This window comes from Bolinopsis microptera, chromosome 13 (genome assembly GCF_026151205.1).
Source record: "Bolinopsis microptera isolate Bmic1 chromosome 13, MBARI_Bmic_1.0, whole genome shotgun sequence".
Taxonomy (NCBI): Eukaryota; Metazoa; Ctenophora; class Tentaculata; order Lobata; family Bolinopsidae; genus Bolinopsis; species Bolinopsis microptera.
In genome coordinates, this window is record NC_087084.1 from 9316671 (window position 1) to 9331064 (window position 14394).

The 14394-nt window shown below is 41.2% G+C and overlaps 2 protein-coding genes across 4 annotated transcripts in view; both read left to right on the forward strand.

Annotated features, from left to right (window-relative positions):
• The window catches only part of LOC134824987 (gelsolin-like protein 1), a 96515-nt gene that overhangs the window by 71218 nt on the left and 10903 nt on the right, over positions 1 to 14394 (forward strand). For all 3 annotated transcript variants that reach the window (XM_063837030.1, XM_063837029.1, XM_063837031.1), the window contains exon 2: positions 14225 to 14310. In XM_063837030.1, coding sequence (XP_063693100.1) covers positions 14239 to 14310 — 72 coding nt within the window. In that variant the 5' untranslated portion in view covers positions 14225 to 14238. The remainder of the gene's footprint in view (positions 1 to 14224; positions 14311 to 14394) is intronic.
• LOC134824983 (enolase-phosphatase E1-like) overlaps positions 1 to 14394 on the forward strand; it is a 55160-nt gene that overhangs the window by 18864 nt on the left and 21902 nt on the right. The window lies entirely within an intron of this gene.

Sequence of the window (14394 nt, forward strand, 5' to 3'; positions counted from 1 at the left end):
GCTGGTCGGTATGAATAGTAACCGTCCCTCCAGCCAGCACCACTCACCCATCCCCGCCGCACCCCCGTGCCAACCCCCAGATCTCAGACCATACCACGAGGAGCACGAACCCACACCAATCCCGCCCAGGACCCACCCAGCCGCTCGAATTACCGGGAAGCTGCCTGGCTAATGCTCTGGACCAGAACAAAAGGGGGAAAAAAGAGATGTTTGGCAGAAAATAAAATCCCGTACAAACAAGAGAGTAAACAGATCTGCGGCAGTGCGGGATAAGAATGGGACACTTATATCAGATCCTGAAGCTCAGTCACATCGCTGGGCTGAATATTTTGAAGAACTCTTGACGCCAGCAGCAGATGCGGTGGATTTCTCTCTATTGGATGAGGACGAAAAGGTACTTTCTTTTGAATATCTTAGTAATGATGATGAGCCACCGTCCTTGTTTGAAATTGAGGAAGCTATCAAGAAGTTGAAGAACTACAAAAGTGCTGGAATTGATGAAATTTCAATTGAGCAGTTAAAGTACGGTTCTCCTGGACTTCTGCCTTGGTTAAAAGATTTGTTTGAAACTGTATGGAAAAGTGAGGATATTCCTAGTGATTGGAGGAAAGGAATCATCACCATCATCCCAAAGAAAGGGGACCTCACATATTGCAACAACAACAGAGGGATAACTCTACGCTCCACCGTATCGAAGTTATTTCAAATCGTGTTGTTGAAAAGACTAAGTAATGGGCTTGAAAAGTTACTTAGAGAAAATCAGTGTGGTTTCAGGAGAAACCGTTCTTGTATAGATCAGCTATACTCCCTTCATTGTATAATACACAATTGTATAGAATTCAACGTCCCTTTGTATATAAACTTTATTGATTTTAAAGCTGCTTTTGATTCAATCAATCGTGACTTTATTTGGAAAGCTTTTGAACATTATGGTCTTCCAACAAAATACATCAATGTTTTCAAAGCGTTCTTTAGAGCAACTGAAAGTGCAGTTCGTGTCAATGGGGAATTGACAAGATGGTTTGATGTCGATTCGGGGACTGGACAAGGTGATGTGCAAGGGCCTCCCATTTTCAACCTTGTACTTAACTGGGGATTAGAACTTGCCGAGAAGTTTAAAAATATATCGCGTGGTTTTACTCTTCAGTACAGACAAAGTTCCAGACAACCAGAAAAATGTGTCATTGATTTGGACTATGCTGATGACATAGCAGGCATGGATGACACTGTCGAGGGACTGCAAGAAACAACGGACAATATTGCGAAATACTGTGGGCTTGGGGGTTTAAAGATGAACGCAAAGAAAACAGAGATCATGGTAATTGGGAAAGATACGTCGCAGCACCCACTCCCAGAGAATAGGACCATAGATATTACTGTCGATGGAAACTCTGCAAAGCAGGTCACTCAATTCACTTATTTGGGTGCCAAAATTACATCGGATGGCAAGATCGATAAAGAAATAAGTGTCAGGATTGGAAAAGCAACCGGAGCTTTTAACCAACTCAATAACATTTGGAAGAATAAGAACATAAGCATTAACAACAAAGTGCGAATCTACATCGCAGCTGTTCTTACCATTCTGACCTATGGAAGTGAGACATGGAACACGGCTCAAGTGCAGACAAGAAGATGAGAGTCTTTCCATCAGTACTGCTTACGCAGAATCCTAAGAGTGAGGTGGTTCCATCGAGTAAGAAATGAAGATGTTTTAAGAAGGGCTTCAATAACTGCTCTTACTGACATAATAGCAACAAAACGGCTACGTTGGTTTGGACATGTCAGTAGAATGCCTGAAGATCGGTTACCTTACTATCTACTTGAATGGAAACCGAAGCATGGGAAACGATCAAGAGGCAGGCCTAGGAAGAGCTTAAATGATGTGTTTATTGAAGATGCTGAGCAGAGATTGGATCGTAATGGACTCACGATTGATTGTATGAGAAGATTGGCTGCAGATCGAAAAGGATGGAGAAATATTACCCGCCGAAGTTGTATAATACAAAGTAATGACGCAGATGACGCAGACTAATCCTTTTGGATGGAGATCTCGCCATGTAACATGTATGTATGTAATACCTCTGTTTCAATGCTACTTTTATTATCAAGTACTCACGAAAAGCTGTCATCTTACCTTTTAACAAATTTTCCTCAATATAATTTTCTGTAATTTAAACTTTAAGTCATAATTCATTGTTGGTCACATTTAGGGACTTCTTTTATATTTTATTCTTTGAATCATAGTTTTAAAATCATTCTATCAAACCTTTGTCCTCCTCGTCTCCTTTTTTCTAAGTAGTCCCCGTCTTTAACTGCTATCTTTGACGGACGAGCGTGCTTTACTTTCACATCCGGGCAAAGTGCAACTTTCATGCCAGCTGCCTTCAGTCTAATAAATATATCCTTGTGTTCCGCTATCATTAGCTCCGGGTCCCATCCTCCTATATCCAATATCTCTTTGGTTCGGGCCAGAAATGCGTTTGAAGTAATATCGCATCTGACACAACTTGGATGGTTTGGAATTGTTTGGTTGACAAGTGTGCAAGCAGTATGGTAAACTCCCAGTTTACAGATTGCCTTGTTTTCGTTGAAATATCCAAATTCAAGGTATGCAGTAAAGTTGATTCCTACTTCGTAAGCAGCTGAGACCACAGAGACATCGGTAGTGTCCAGGATTTCAACAAGTTTATCAAGTTTAGTGTATTCATAGAACTTGATGTCATCATCAAGAAGGAAGAAGTATTTAGTTTTGACCTGCATAACAGCCAGATTCCTTCCTCGAGCTATACCGAGATCTTCATTTTTACTCACTACGTACTGTAATAAGGGATACTCTGCAATTTGCTGATATATTTCATCAGGGTAATCGTTTGGTCCGTCGTCGTATGCAACCATCGGGAGATCGAATCCCAGACGTTCTCTCACTGATTCAGCTAGACGCAATATAAGATGTGGTCTTCTGGTTGTTTTTACTGCTAGTGTCACACATTCCCACAGCTTTGTACATCTTCTCACCTGGTCAGGTGGCAGGAGTTTCACCGGCTCTCTTTTGTTGAACCCACACGCTTTAAAGTCACATGAACTATTTGGAGGTACAACAACCATCTTTAACAATTTCCTGTCTTCTTGAAAAAAACCTTCCTCCATCAGTAGTATTCTGGAAGCATCCTTATCACAACGTGATAATCCAACAGGATCCTCCAGACAAGGACTTCTTGTAACGTTCAAATCGTTCCTCTCTGACATTGGTGTTATGCACAGCTCTTTATTCTTCACGATACGCTGTATGTACAACATTCCATCTTTGTGTTCTGTAAAGAACGATTCTGTGACATCAGAGCAATCTACCAGTTCCAGAAATATGGCATTATCATGGCTTTTGTAGTTTACACATCTTCCAGTTCTCTCGTATATCAGACGATTATCCATCGTTAGACTGAACGCCTGCGAGTATATTTATTAATGATGAGAAAAATTGACCTTCATTCATTTTTATTTTAGTTATAATATGGTGGCAGTAGTATGGTTAGTAGTTCAACTTTCAATTTTTTTGATTAAGTCCCAAAAATACTCAATTAGTATTATCTTCTGCATTTAGTGGAAGAAACATAAGTTGTCACTAAGTCTCACCTGCTGTAAATCAGGATCACAGAACTGTACTGTCAACTTTTCTCCGTTACTAGAGTCTATACATCTACCTTCATACCATAATCTTAATCGGTGGTTGTGGAAAATGTAACCATTAATATTGGTATTAATGCTGAAATTTTTGGAGTTTGTCCTTGTTTTTACTGGAAAAGAAACCATTAATTCGTTTTCTTTAGTTGAATATTGTAGGAATGCGGGATCGTATACTATCCCACTCTTCAAATTGCAAAAGATAAAAATGATCATAAAAACCACGAGAACTAATTTGATTAGCTGTAGCCATCGAGTTAATGTTGACTTGATTTTGCGAACGAGACTCATATCTTTTTCCACCTAAAAATAGAATTTGATATAAGATAACAACCACATAAAGTTAATAGTTTCTTGGCCATTTGATGACCCTCAGAGTCAATGATTAACCACTTATAATCTCCTCATTTATGCACATCGACCTGTATTTCATAATGGAAGGCTTGGCATTTTTTGAGACCCTCAAGGGTTTTAGAAACAAAAAATCCGAGCCTAAAACTTCAGACTGGAAAAATCGCCCTTTTGGCCCCGTCCATTTGTGTTATATTCATATATAGTAATTTCAGCTTCTGAACATTGCAGAAACTTTTGTGAAGGCTCAAATTGACCGCAATGGCCACATTCATAAACAACTTATGCAACAATCTATGCTAAAAATGCCTTATGATGGATTAATTGGCCAAACTGATTTTGGCCATGCGTGCACCGGTGCACTGGCCCAATTTTCTAACTTTTGATAATGATATAAAAATGTAAGAGACTTCTAGATGTGTTTAAATATTATATATAATTGATCATGAGAACACTTAATTGGTCGGAAAATTTGCTAAAGCAAACAAGCGAATAGAAAGGACAAATCATTATTAATAACATTAACACTAATAATCAATGCCGATCAGCTGATTAATTTAGTCAGTTAATACGCTGTAAACTGTAGAATTATTAATTCATTACGAGTGAAGCTCTAGCAAGACAAACTTAGACAATATGAATAAGACTACAATCTATGTATGAGTACACGCCTCGCTTTTGTTAACAAAAAAGCTTTCTTAAAGTTATGTGTATATCATTAAACCAGCTGATGAGGTTGTACTAGTAAGAGGAATAGTCGTGGGTTTTTTATTCTTACTGGAGTTCGAGATTAGGTGGATTTATCTGATCTTGGAGGATAGCTTTTAAGTTTTCTAGTGAAATGATGGCAACACGACTTATGTCTTAGACCATATCTGGTTATTTTCTCGAGGTCTGCTTAAAAAGTAATTTGGTGGGAGTTAAAATTACACTCTGATTAACGGTTGACATATTCCCATGAGTACAAACTAGATCGCTACAACAATGAGCATTCTACTATGTAGTTGGAGTACAAACTTTGAAATTTCCAAATTGAAATTGAAAGTATCCACTATCCAGTTAAGCTATTCCCCCAATATAAGCAGCTGAAGCCACAGTGACATCAGTAGTGTCCAGGGTTTCGACAAGTTTATCCTTTTATCGAGTTTGTGTATTCATTGAACATGATGTCATCATCAAGAAGAAAGAAGTACTTAGTCTTGACCTGCTTAACAGCCAAATTAATTCCTCGAGTTATAACGAGATCTTCTTCTATAGATGTGGATACTGGTGGGGAGGTGAAACACATTTGTTTACTTTAATAGTAAGCACATGTTCAGCGGGTTGAGGAGGTGAAACACATTTGTTTACATTTTAGGGTAAGCACATGTTCAGCGGGTTGAAGAGATGATACACATTTTGTATTAAAGAAGGCTTGTAACACTTGTAACGCTTTCTTGTTACCCCCCTTTGAAGGCCCCGAATTATTTTCTGAACGAAAGCTCAAAAATAACCGAGAAATCGACCTTCTTATTAACTCATTTTGATGACTGTTTCTGACCTAAAATTGCACGAAAAATCGATTTAGCTAGGTTTCAGAACCTATAAACACTTCCTTATCCCTCAAAATTGATGTTTTATAGTTGATACGAGCAACAAGCAACATATGTTTTGATCCTTCGGTTCTACTCATGACCTAGGCAGTTAAGCTGAACCCGACAGATCGAGGCAATCCTCACCTTAACTGATCAAACTGGTACTAACACAATTTTCAGATATAAATGTTCTTTGCGATACGTTTATTGCAGCTTTGCAACTTGAGTGAAGACCAGAGTACGAAAACACACAGCAGGTAAGCAACTCACTTTTGGTGACTGTTCCTCACGAACATTCTTATCCTGTGACAATTTAGTATACGGTAGCTTAGAAGTGAAACCCACCTATTGTAGTACCAACTATGGTCATACGAGACTAAGGAATAATATACATAAATAAGTTACATAATAAATTACCATATATAACAAACATATGAACAGGGAGATCGTCTCCTTAACAAATCGAACAGGTACTATCACAATTTCCAGAGCAGGTACTATCACAATTTCCAGAGCGTAATTTTCACAATTTCCAGAGCATAACAAAGTCAAAAGAAACACAACGAAGGTAGGTTACCAACACCACAATATAACAATTATACTAACAACTGAATTAAATTTATTCTGACGACGGGCAGCCCTGATGTGCTCCGTCATCCTCGACGAGCGACCACTTGTAATAGAGGTGTTATGTCATGTGACACCGATCCGTCCAATCACAAACAGGACGAGTCAGCAGATCGATAGCGTGTGTTTACTTTCCTTATCTTTATTTGACCCTCTGTTCACATTGTTATCTCTACCACATCTCGGCTAGGCAAGGTCCACGTGCAATATCTGCACCGCGGTAAACACGCCATGATTACGTCATGAACTTGAAATAGTGTGATTGTTGTACTTATATAACCGTTCCCATTGCCCACGTACAATACAAACTGTTGGGGGGGGGGGGGGATTGTAGGAACTTATCGTCCAGTCATGAACAGAATATTAACATAATTTTTTAGTTATTTAAGCAGACCTGGTCATTTAAAAAAAATCACTGTCCACTTCCCTCAAAAAAACAGGGTTCAAATTAACAAGTTGGGCACACACGAATGCGATGTCGCTCAGATAAGGCAACATCTTCGCCACTACTTTGTTTCCCAAAATCTTGTACCGCTTCAGATAGCCAATTGAGCGTTCCACGTGGATGCGGGCGATGCTGACTTTTCTGCTGGCTGCTACTTCTTCCGGCGTGAACTGAGTCTTGCCCCACATCCCCGCTGGGATGTTTAGTGTAACTCCTGAAATTTAATTCGCTTTTTATGCCGCTTATTCTTAACTAACCGGGCGTTGATTCATCACTCTACACTCAACTGTTACGTGACGTTTCAACACGTAACCCATGATCCGAAACCGCTGAACCATTTCAACAGCGCACCTATTACCCGTTATCTATTTTATCAATACTTGAACTTCCGTGTTATCTCATCTAAAATAAACACCCCGCACACAAAATGAATTCCATTGACTTTGAGGGCAAGTGCTGCATTTAAAATTACACAAACTCTTATTACAATTGTGAAAAGGATTCCAAGTTTACATATTTAAAACGGCAATGACTAATTACACAGCACAAATTGAAATTTTGAGTGTCTAACCTGGTAAAAATGAACTGCACCATGGTGAACTAGTACTTCAACTCTGTCAGGTATAACCATGCTTGTCCTCCTGTATACTGCCTCCTCCTGGAACATACAGTTCTTGTCAGTGAAGTCGTGTCCTAGATTCTGTTTTTAAACACTTACTGTCAAAGTTAAGCAAAGCAGCACTCATGGATATATGCATTATTCCTTTGCTTCCAGTTGGTGTAAACTTAAAGCACAGTTCATCATTTGGATCTCACTCAGTTCACAATCGCGACCTAATATTAGAGTAAATGTTTTTAATGATACGCAATTGGACAACTAAACCGAAACATGCTATAACTAAACAATGTTAATGTTCCGTTCCTGATTGAACAGTTAGCATCACAGTCAGTTGGAGGAGCGACCAACACACTATCAAGATCGGTTGTTTATCTTAAACCCCCCCCCCCCCCCCAACAGTTTGTATTGTACGTGGGCAATGGGCACGGTTATATAAGTACAACAATCACACTATTTCAAGTTCATGACGTAATCATGGCGTGTTTACCGCGGTGCAGATATTGCACGCGGACCTTGCCGAGCCGAGATGTGGTAGAGATAACAATGTGAACAGAGGGTCAAATAAAGATAAGGAAAGTAAACACACGATATCGATCTGCTGACTCGTCCTGTTTGTGATTGGACGGATCGGTGTCACATGACATAACACCTCTATTACAAGTGGTCGCTCGTTGAGGATGACGGAGCACATCAGGGCTGCCCGTCGTCAGAATAAATTTAATTCAGTTGTTAGTATAATTGTTATATTGTGGTGTTGGTAACCTACCTTCGTTGTGTTTCTTTTGACTTTGTTATGCTCTGGAAATTGTGAAAATTACGCTCTGGAAATTGTGATAGTACCTGCTCTGGAAATTGTGATAGTACCTGTTCGATTTGTTAAGGAGACGATCTCCCTGTTCATATGTTTGTTATATATGGTAATTTATTATGTAACTTATTTATGTATATTATTCCTTAGTCTCGTATGACCATAGTTGGTACTACAATAGGTGGGTTTCACTTCTAAGCTACCGTATACTAAATTGTCACAGGATAAGAATGTTCGTGAGGAACAGTCACCAAAAGTGAGTTGCTTACCTGCTGTGTGTTTTCGTACTCTGGTCTTCACTCAAGTTGCAAAGCTGCAATAAACGTATCGCAAAGAACATTTATATCTGAAAATTGTGTTAGTACCAGTTTGATCAGTTAAGGTGAGGATTGCCTCGATCTGTCGGGTTCAGCTTAACTGCCTAGGTCATGAGTAGAACCGAAGGATCAAAACATATGTTGCTTGTTGCTCGTATCAACTATAAAACATCAATTTTGAGGGATAAGGAAGTGTTTATAGGTTCTGAAACCTAGCTAAATCGATTTTTCGTGCAATTTTAGGTCAGAAACAGTCATCAAAATGAGTTAATAAGAAGGTCGATTTCTCGGTTATTTTTGAGCTTTCGTTCAGAAAATAATTCGGGGCCTTCAAAGGGGGGTAACAAGAAAGCGTTACAAGTGTTACAAGCCTTCTATAATACAAAATGTGTATCATCTCTTCAACCCGCTGAACATGTGCTTACCCTAAAATGTAAACAAATGTGTTTCACCTCCTCAACCCGCTGAACATGTGCTTACTATTAAAGTAAACAAATGTGTTTCACCTCCCCACCAGTATCCACATCTATTCATCTGTAATTAATAAGGGATACTCTGATTCTGTTTATTTGGTTCACAGGTTTTTCCTAGACTTTGTGTTCGGACTTAAGCTTTCTGTACCAGTATTTCCTCGGACTTATTATAGAATATCTCACCCTCTATGAAAACTCCTTTTGGAGATATTTCTTATTACGCTCTATGTTATTAATTTTCTTTGTGTTTGAATTCTGTCAATGTTTAACTGTTTCTAGTCTTTGTTATTTTCGGCCGATTTCTGCACTTTTTCACTGGGTCATCTTCATATTTTCTGGGATGAAGACGACGTATATCAGCATTTAAGGAAGACTTTGCTTGTCTGACTTACTTCATTAGACACTTCTGGTCAAGGACAACATGACACTTAAAACTTTGAACATAACACGAGGAAATATGGACAGAACTGAACAAGAACCACATTCGAAGACTGAAACATCTGAATGACTCTGCAACCCAGGAATCAACTACTCAGTTATCATCGCTCAATAATCGGTTTGGTATCGACGTAGTTACATTCCCGCGCGCTGGGTGTATGATTGTTTGCAATCTGTGTAGCCTTCCTTGTTAATTCCTTGTTCGTTCAATTATTCGAACTAGTAGTTAGCAGTGTTCACAGAAACACGTACGATCTCAGATATAACCAAAAAAGCCATTTTACATATGTAATATATAAAAGACCGTTCACATATTACATTAGCTATATTTAGACTTTTTCAGACCCCAACCGGAACACGACACTGTTTACTTTTCCACACAATTATGTCCAACTCACGTCTTACACTTTTACACAAACACGAACAGACCATGTGCGCAAACCCTCCCTCACACACACACACACACACACACACACACACACACACACACACACACACACACACACACACACACACACACACACACACACACACACACACACACACACACACACACACACACACACACACACACACACACACACACACACACACACACACACACACACACACACACACACACACACACACACACACACACACACACACACACACACACACACACACACACACACACACACACACACACACACACACACACACACACACACACACACACACACACACACACACACACACACACACACACACACACACACACACACACACACACACACACACACACACACACACACACACACACACACACACACACACACACACACACACACACACACACACACACACACACACACACACACACACACACACACACACACACACACACACACACACACACACACACACACACACACACACACACACACACACACACACACACACACACACACACACACACACACACACACACACACACACACACACACACACACACACACACACACACACACACACACACACACACACACACACACACACACACACACACACACACACACACACACACACACACACACACACACACACACACACACACACACACACACACACACACACACACACACACACACACACACACACACACACACACACACACACACACACACACACACACACACACACACACACACACACACACACACACACACACACACACACACACACACACACACACACACACACACACACACACACACACACACACACACACACACACGCACACACTCACACACACACACTCACACACACGCACATCATTTATCTTGATATCATGATAACCATCTGTACTACCGGCCCCCCACACTGACAAGCCTTACGTTACACTCAGTCATGAGGTAACATGATATTAGCAGGATCCCTTATAACCGTGAGCGGTAATCTCTAGTCTGGTAACGCTATATCCCTCCTTGGCCTTCTTGTTATAAACTATGTTGGACGTTTACGTGTGTGTGTTGCGTGTATGTGTGTGTGGGTTGTGTTTGTCTTCGTATAGCTGAATGTAAGGAAAAATGTTTTAAAATATGTGACTCCAGTCTAAACAAGTCGTTAGTTTAAGCTACTTTTTTAATAGCTTGTAATAAATGTCGCTTATCATACGTATATTTCACTACCTCGGTCCTATTTTAATTTAGGAGGGGCTGTTGCAACAAAAAGATAAGCAACTTTTATCTTACTATTAATTTAATTCATAGTTCGCTCTTCCCGTTACGTTTGAGTAATACTGTAATACAGAGCCACGTATGATATATACCAGAGTTACGTTAGTTTTGCTACTTTCTAAAAACTTTGTTGTGATAAATGTCGTCTGATACGTGACCTGTAACCGATACGTGTTTGATGCGTGACCTGTAACCGATACGTGTTTGATGCGTGACCTGTAACCGGTATGTGTCTGATACGTGACCTGTAACCGTGACCTGTAACGTGTTTGATGCGTGACCTGTAACCGATACGTGTTTGATACGTGACCTGTAACCGACACGTGTCTGATACGTGACCTGTAACCGATACGTGTTTGATACGTGACCTGTAACCGATACGTGGCTGATACGTGACCTGTAACCGATACGTGTCTGGTACGTGACCTGTAACTGGTATGTGTTTGATACGTGACCTGTAAATATGATGAGAAAGAGAGAGCTATGTCACCCCATTATAAGCCGGATATCATCCCATCTAATAGTTCAACTACATAGTTTAGTGCTGCATAGTTTAGTGCTGCTTGTTCTTGGAATTATAAGAATTCTAGGAATAAACGTTCCAGTGGCCCATTGTTTACATTGCTGTTCTTGTCCAACATTCTGCTTCCTTTGTTCGGCTTGCTATACAGTATACAGTACACGTGGAGATTCACGCGTTGTAATTCAATTTTATCTAAGATGATTATATTTCCATGCTGGCTTTATAAATGCGCTGTTCTGTTTATTTCGATATTTCTCCAATGGCATTGTCTCATGAGCTATGATGATAAGATCACCCGGCTGCCGCCTGCCGGTACGGTAGGGATTCGGTCCGCTTACCTTATACGGTGAACTGACTCTATTCCACTAGCTCTAATGCTTTCCCTACTGGTAGCTCTTAAGAGGCAGCGATTCGGTCCGGTGGTGATTATGCTTGCTTAACGCTTTGTAATGATCTCGGAGGTACATTATCCAAACGAGGTACTATTTTAGTTAAATTAGCTTCGTTTCCGTGATGACCAGGCCAGCGAGACCACGACCACAATATGGTGTATATATATTTGTAACTCCATTACACTCGTTAGATTGCTCTTAGCAAACTGCACCTCATACTGCACCTTCTCCTGCTTCCTCCTCCGTAAAGTTATTATCACACCACAACGTGTAAGCTCTCTCTCTCTTTCTCTCTCCAATACATTGTCCTAACAGTGTCATTAGCCACCCCTTGCTGTCTTGCCTCGCTTGGATCCAGGTTAATGCAAATGATCTATGAAAATTCAGGAGCAGCCCCCCCGTTACCTGTTCAATATTAACAGTGGTGGGAGTATAAGTACCGCGGTAGTGGGACCGTTACTGCTCTTTTATCTACACAAATGCAGATCAGCGGAGAATAATGATCTGACCGTGTGTGATCCTTAGATCTCCGGCTTTGTTCCATCTTTCAAACGGTAGATTTGGATTTGTGCACCCTGTGCTGTATCGCGAGTAGTTGAGAGTGTGTGAGAGTCGTTTTATTTATTTACCGTGTTTGGAAATTTTCTGTGATATATGTTTGAGTTGATGTGAGATTGACGACAAGTAGCGATATCTGTGAAGGTCACTCGAGGTTTTGAGCCACATTCCAAAGTCACAGCCACATTCCAAAGTCACACGGTGATTCTATTATTTTATTACTTTACATGCAGGCTGCAGCTTTGTTGAGTGTCTTCTAATACACAATCTTAATGAATGTGTTTAAGTTGATATATCTGTATACAGCAGTTGCTATATAGCAAGTTGCTATATCTGTTTGCTTTTATTGTCAAGCACAGCCTGGTTTAGCTCTTTATTAGATTTGTAATAGCTTACACATCTATTATTGTTTATAGATCCTATACTGTTGATCATATTTTTAAATATCCTATTTCCGTACAGCGGCTTTTCTTATTATTTTCTTATTATTTATCTTGAGTTGTATATCATGCACAACAGCCATATTGTGCTCTTTATTGGATTTTAGTTTAATCATTCAGTCTTCAGCAATGTATCATATTTTAAAACTTTTAATATGTATAAAATGGTTTTATCGGTTTAAACTTAGCTGATAATTGTTAAGGATTACACACAAAGTGTTACGTAATCATTTCCTCTCCCTAATCAGTTTTACACATAGCTATTGTGTCAAAATAACACTAGCGTTATCGTTTAGAACCCCTTCCTCCCTCTCGCCCTAAGTGATTGCGTAATATGTGAAAGACCCTGCTCGGGCCCTCAATCACAACCCGGGCTCTGGCCCTCAATCACAACCCGGGCTCTGGCCCTCAATCACAACCCGGGCTCTGGCCCTCAATCACAACCTGGGCTCTGGCCCTCAATCACAATCCGGGCCCTGGCCCTCAATCACAACCCGGGCTCTGGCCCTCAATCACAACCCGGGCTCTGGCACTCAATCACAACCCGGGCTCTGGCCCTCAATCACAACCCGGGCTCTGGCCCTCAATCACAACCCGGGCTCTGGCCCTCAATCACAACCTGGGCTCTGGCCCTCAATCACAACCCCTGCTCTGGCCCTCAATCACAACCCCTGCTCTGGCCCTCAATCACAACCCGGGCTCTGGCCCTTAATCACAACCCGGGCTCTGGCCCTCAATCACAACCCCTGCTCTGGCCCTCAATCACAACCCCTGCTCTGGCCCTCAATCACAACCCCTGCTCTGGCCCTCAATCACAACCCGGGCTCTGGCCCTTAATCACAACCCCTGCTCTGGCCCTCAATCACAACCTGGGCTCTGTCCCTCAATCACAACCCGGGCTCTGTCCCTCAATCACAACCCGGGCTCTGGCCCTCAATCACAACCCGGGCTCTGGCCCTCAATCACAACCCGGGCTCTGGCCCTCAATCACAACCCGGGCTCTGGCCCTCAATCACAACCCGGGCTCTGGCCCTTAATCACAACCCCTGCTCTGGCCCTCAATCACAACCTGGGCTCTGGCCCTCAATCACAACCCCTGCTCTGGCCCTCAATCACAACCCGGGCTCTGGCCCTTAATCACAACCCCTGCTCTGGCCCTCAATCACAACCTGGGCTCTGGCCCTCAATCACAACCCCTGCTCTGGCCCTCAATCACAACCCGGGCTCTGGCCCTCAATCACAACCTAACCATCACTCCTTTTAAGGCAAGGCTCGTCATGCAGAAAGCAAAGAAATACGAATGGGCCGACTCCAACCTTGCACTCTTTGGCAGTGACACCGAGAAAAAGGTACATTCTTTGCGTGTTTTATTAAATTCTTTAGCTCTTTAAACGATTAATTTGACGCAAAAGATCTCGAGTCGTGTAGATCGT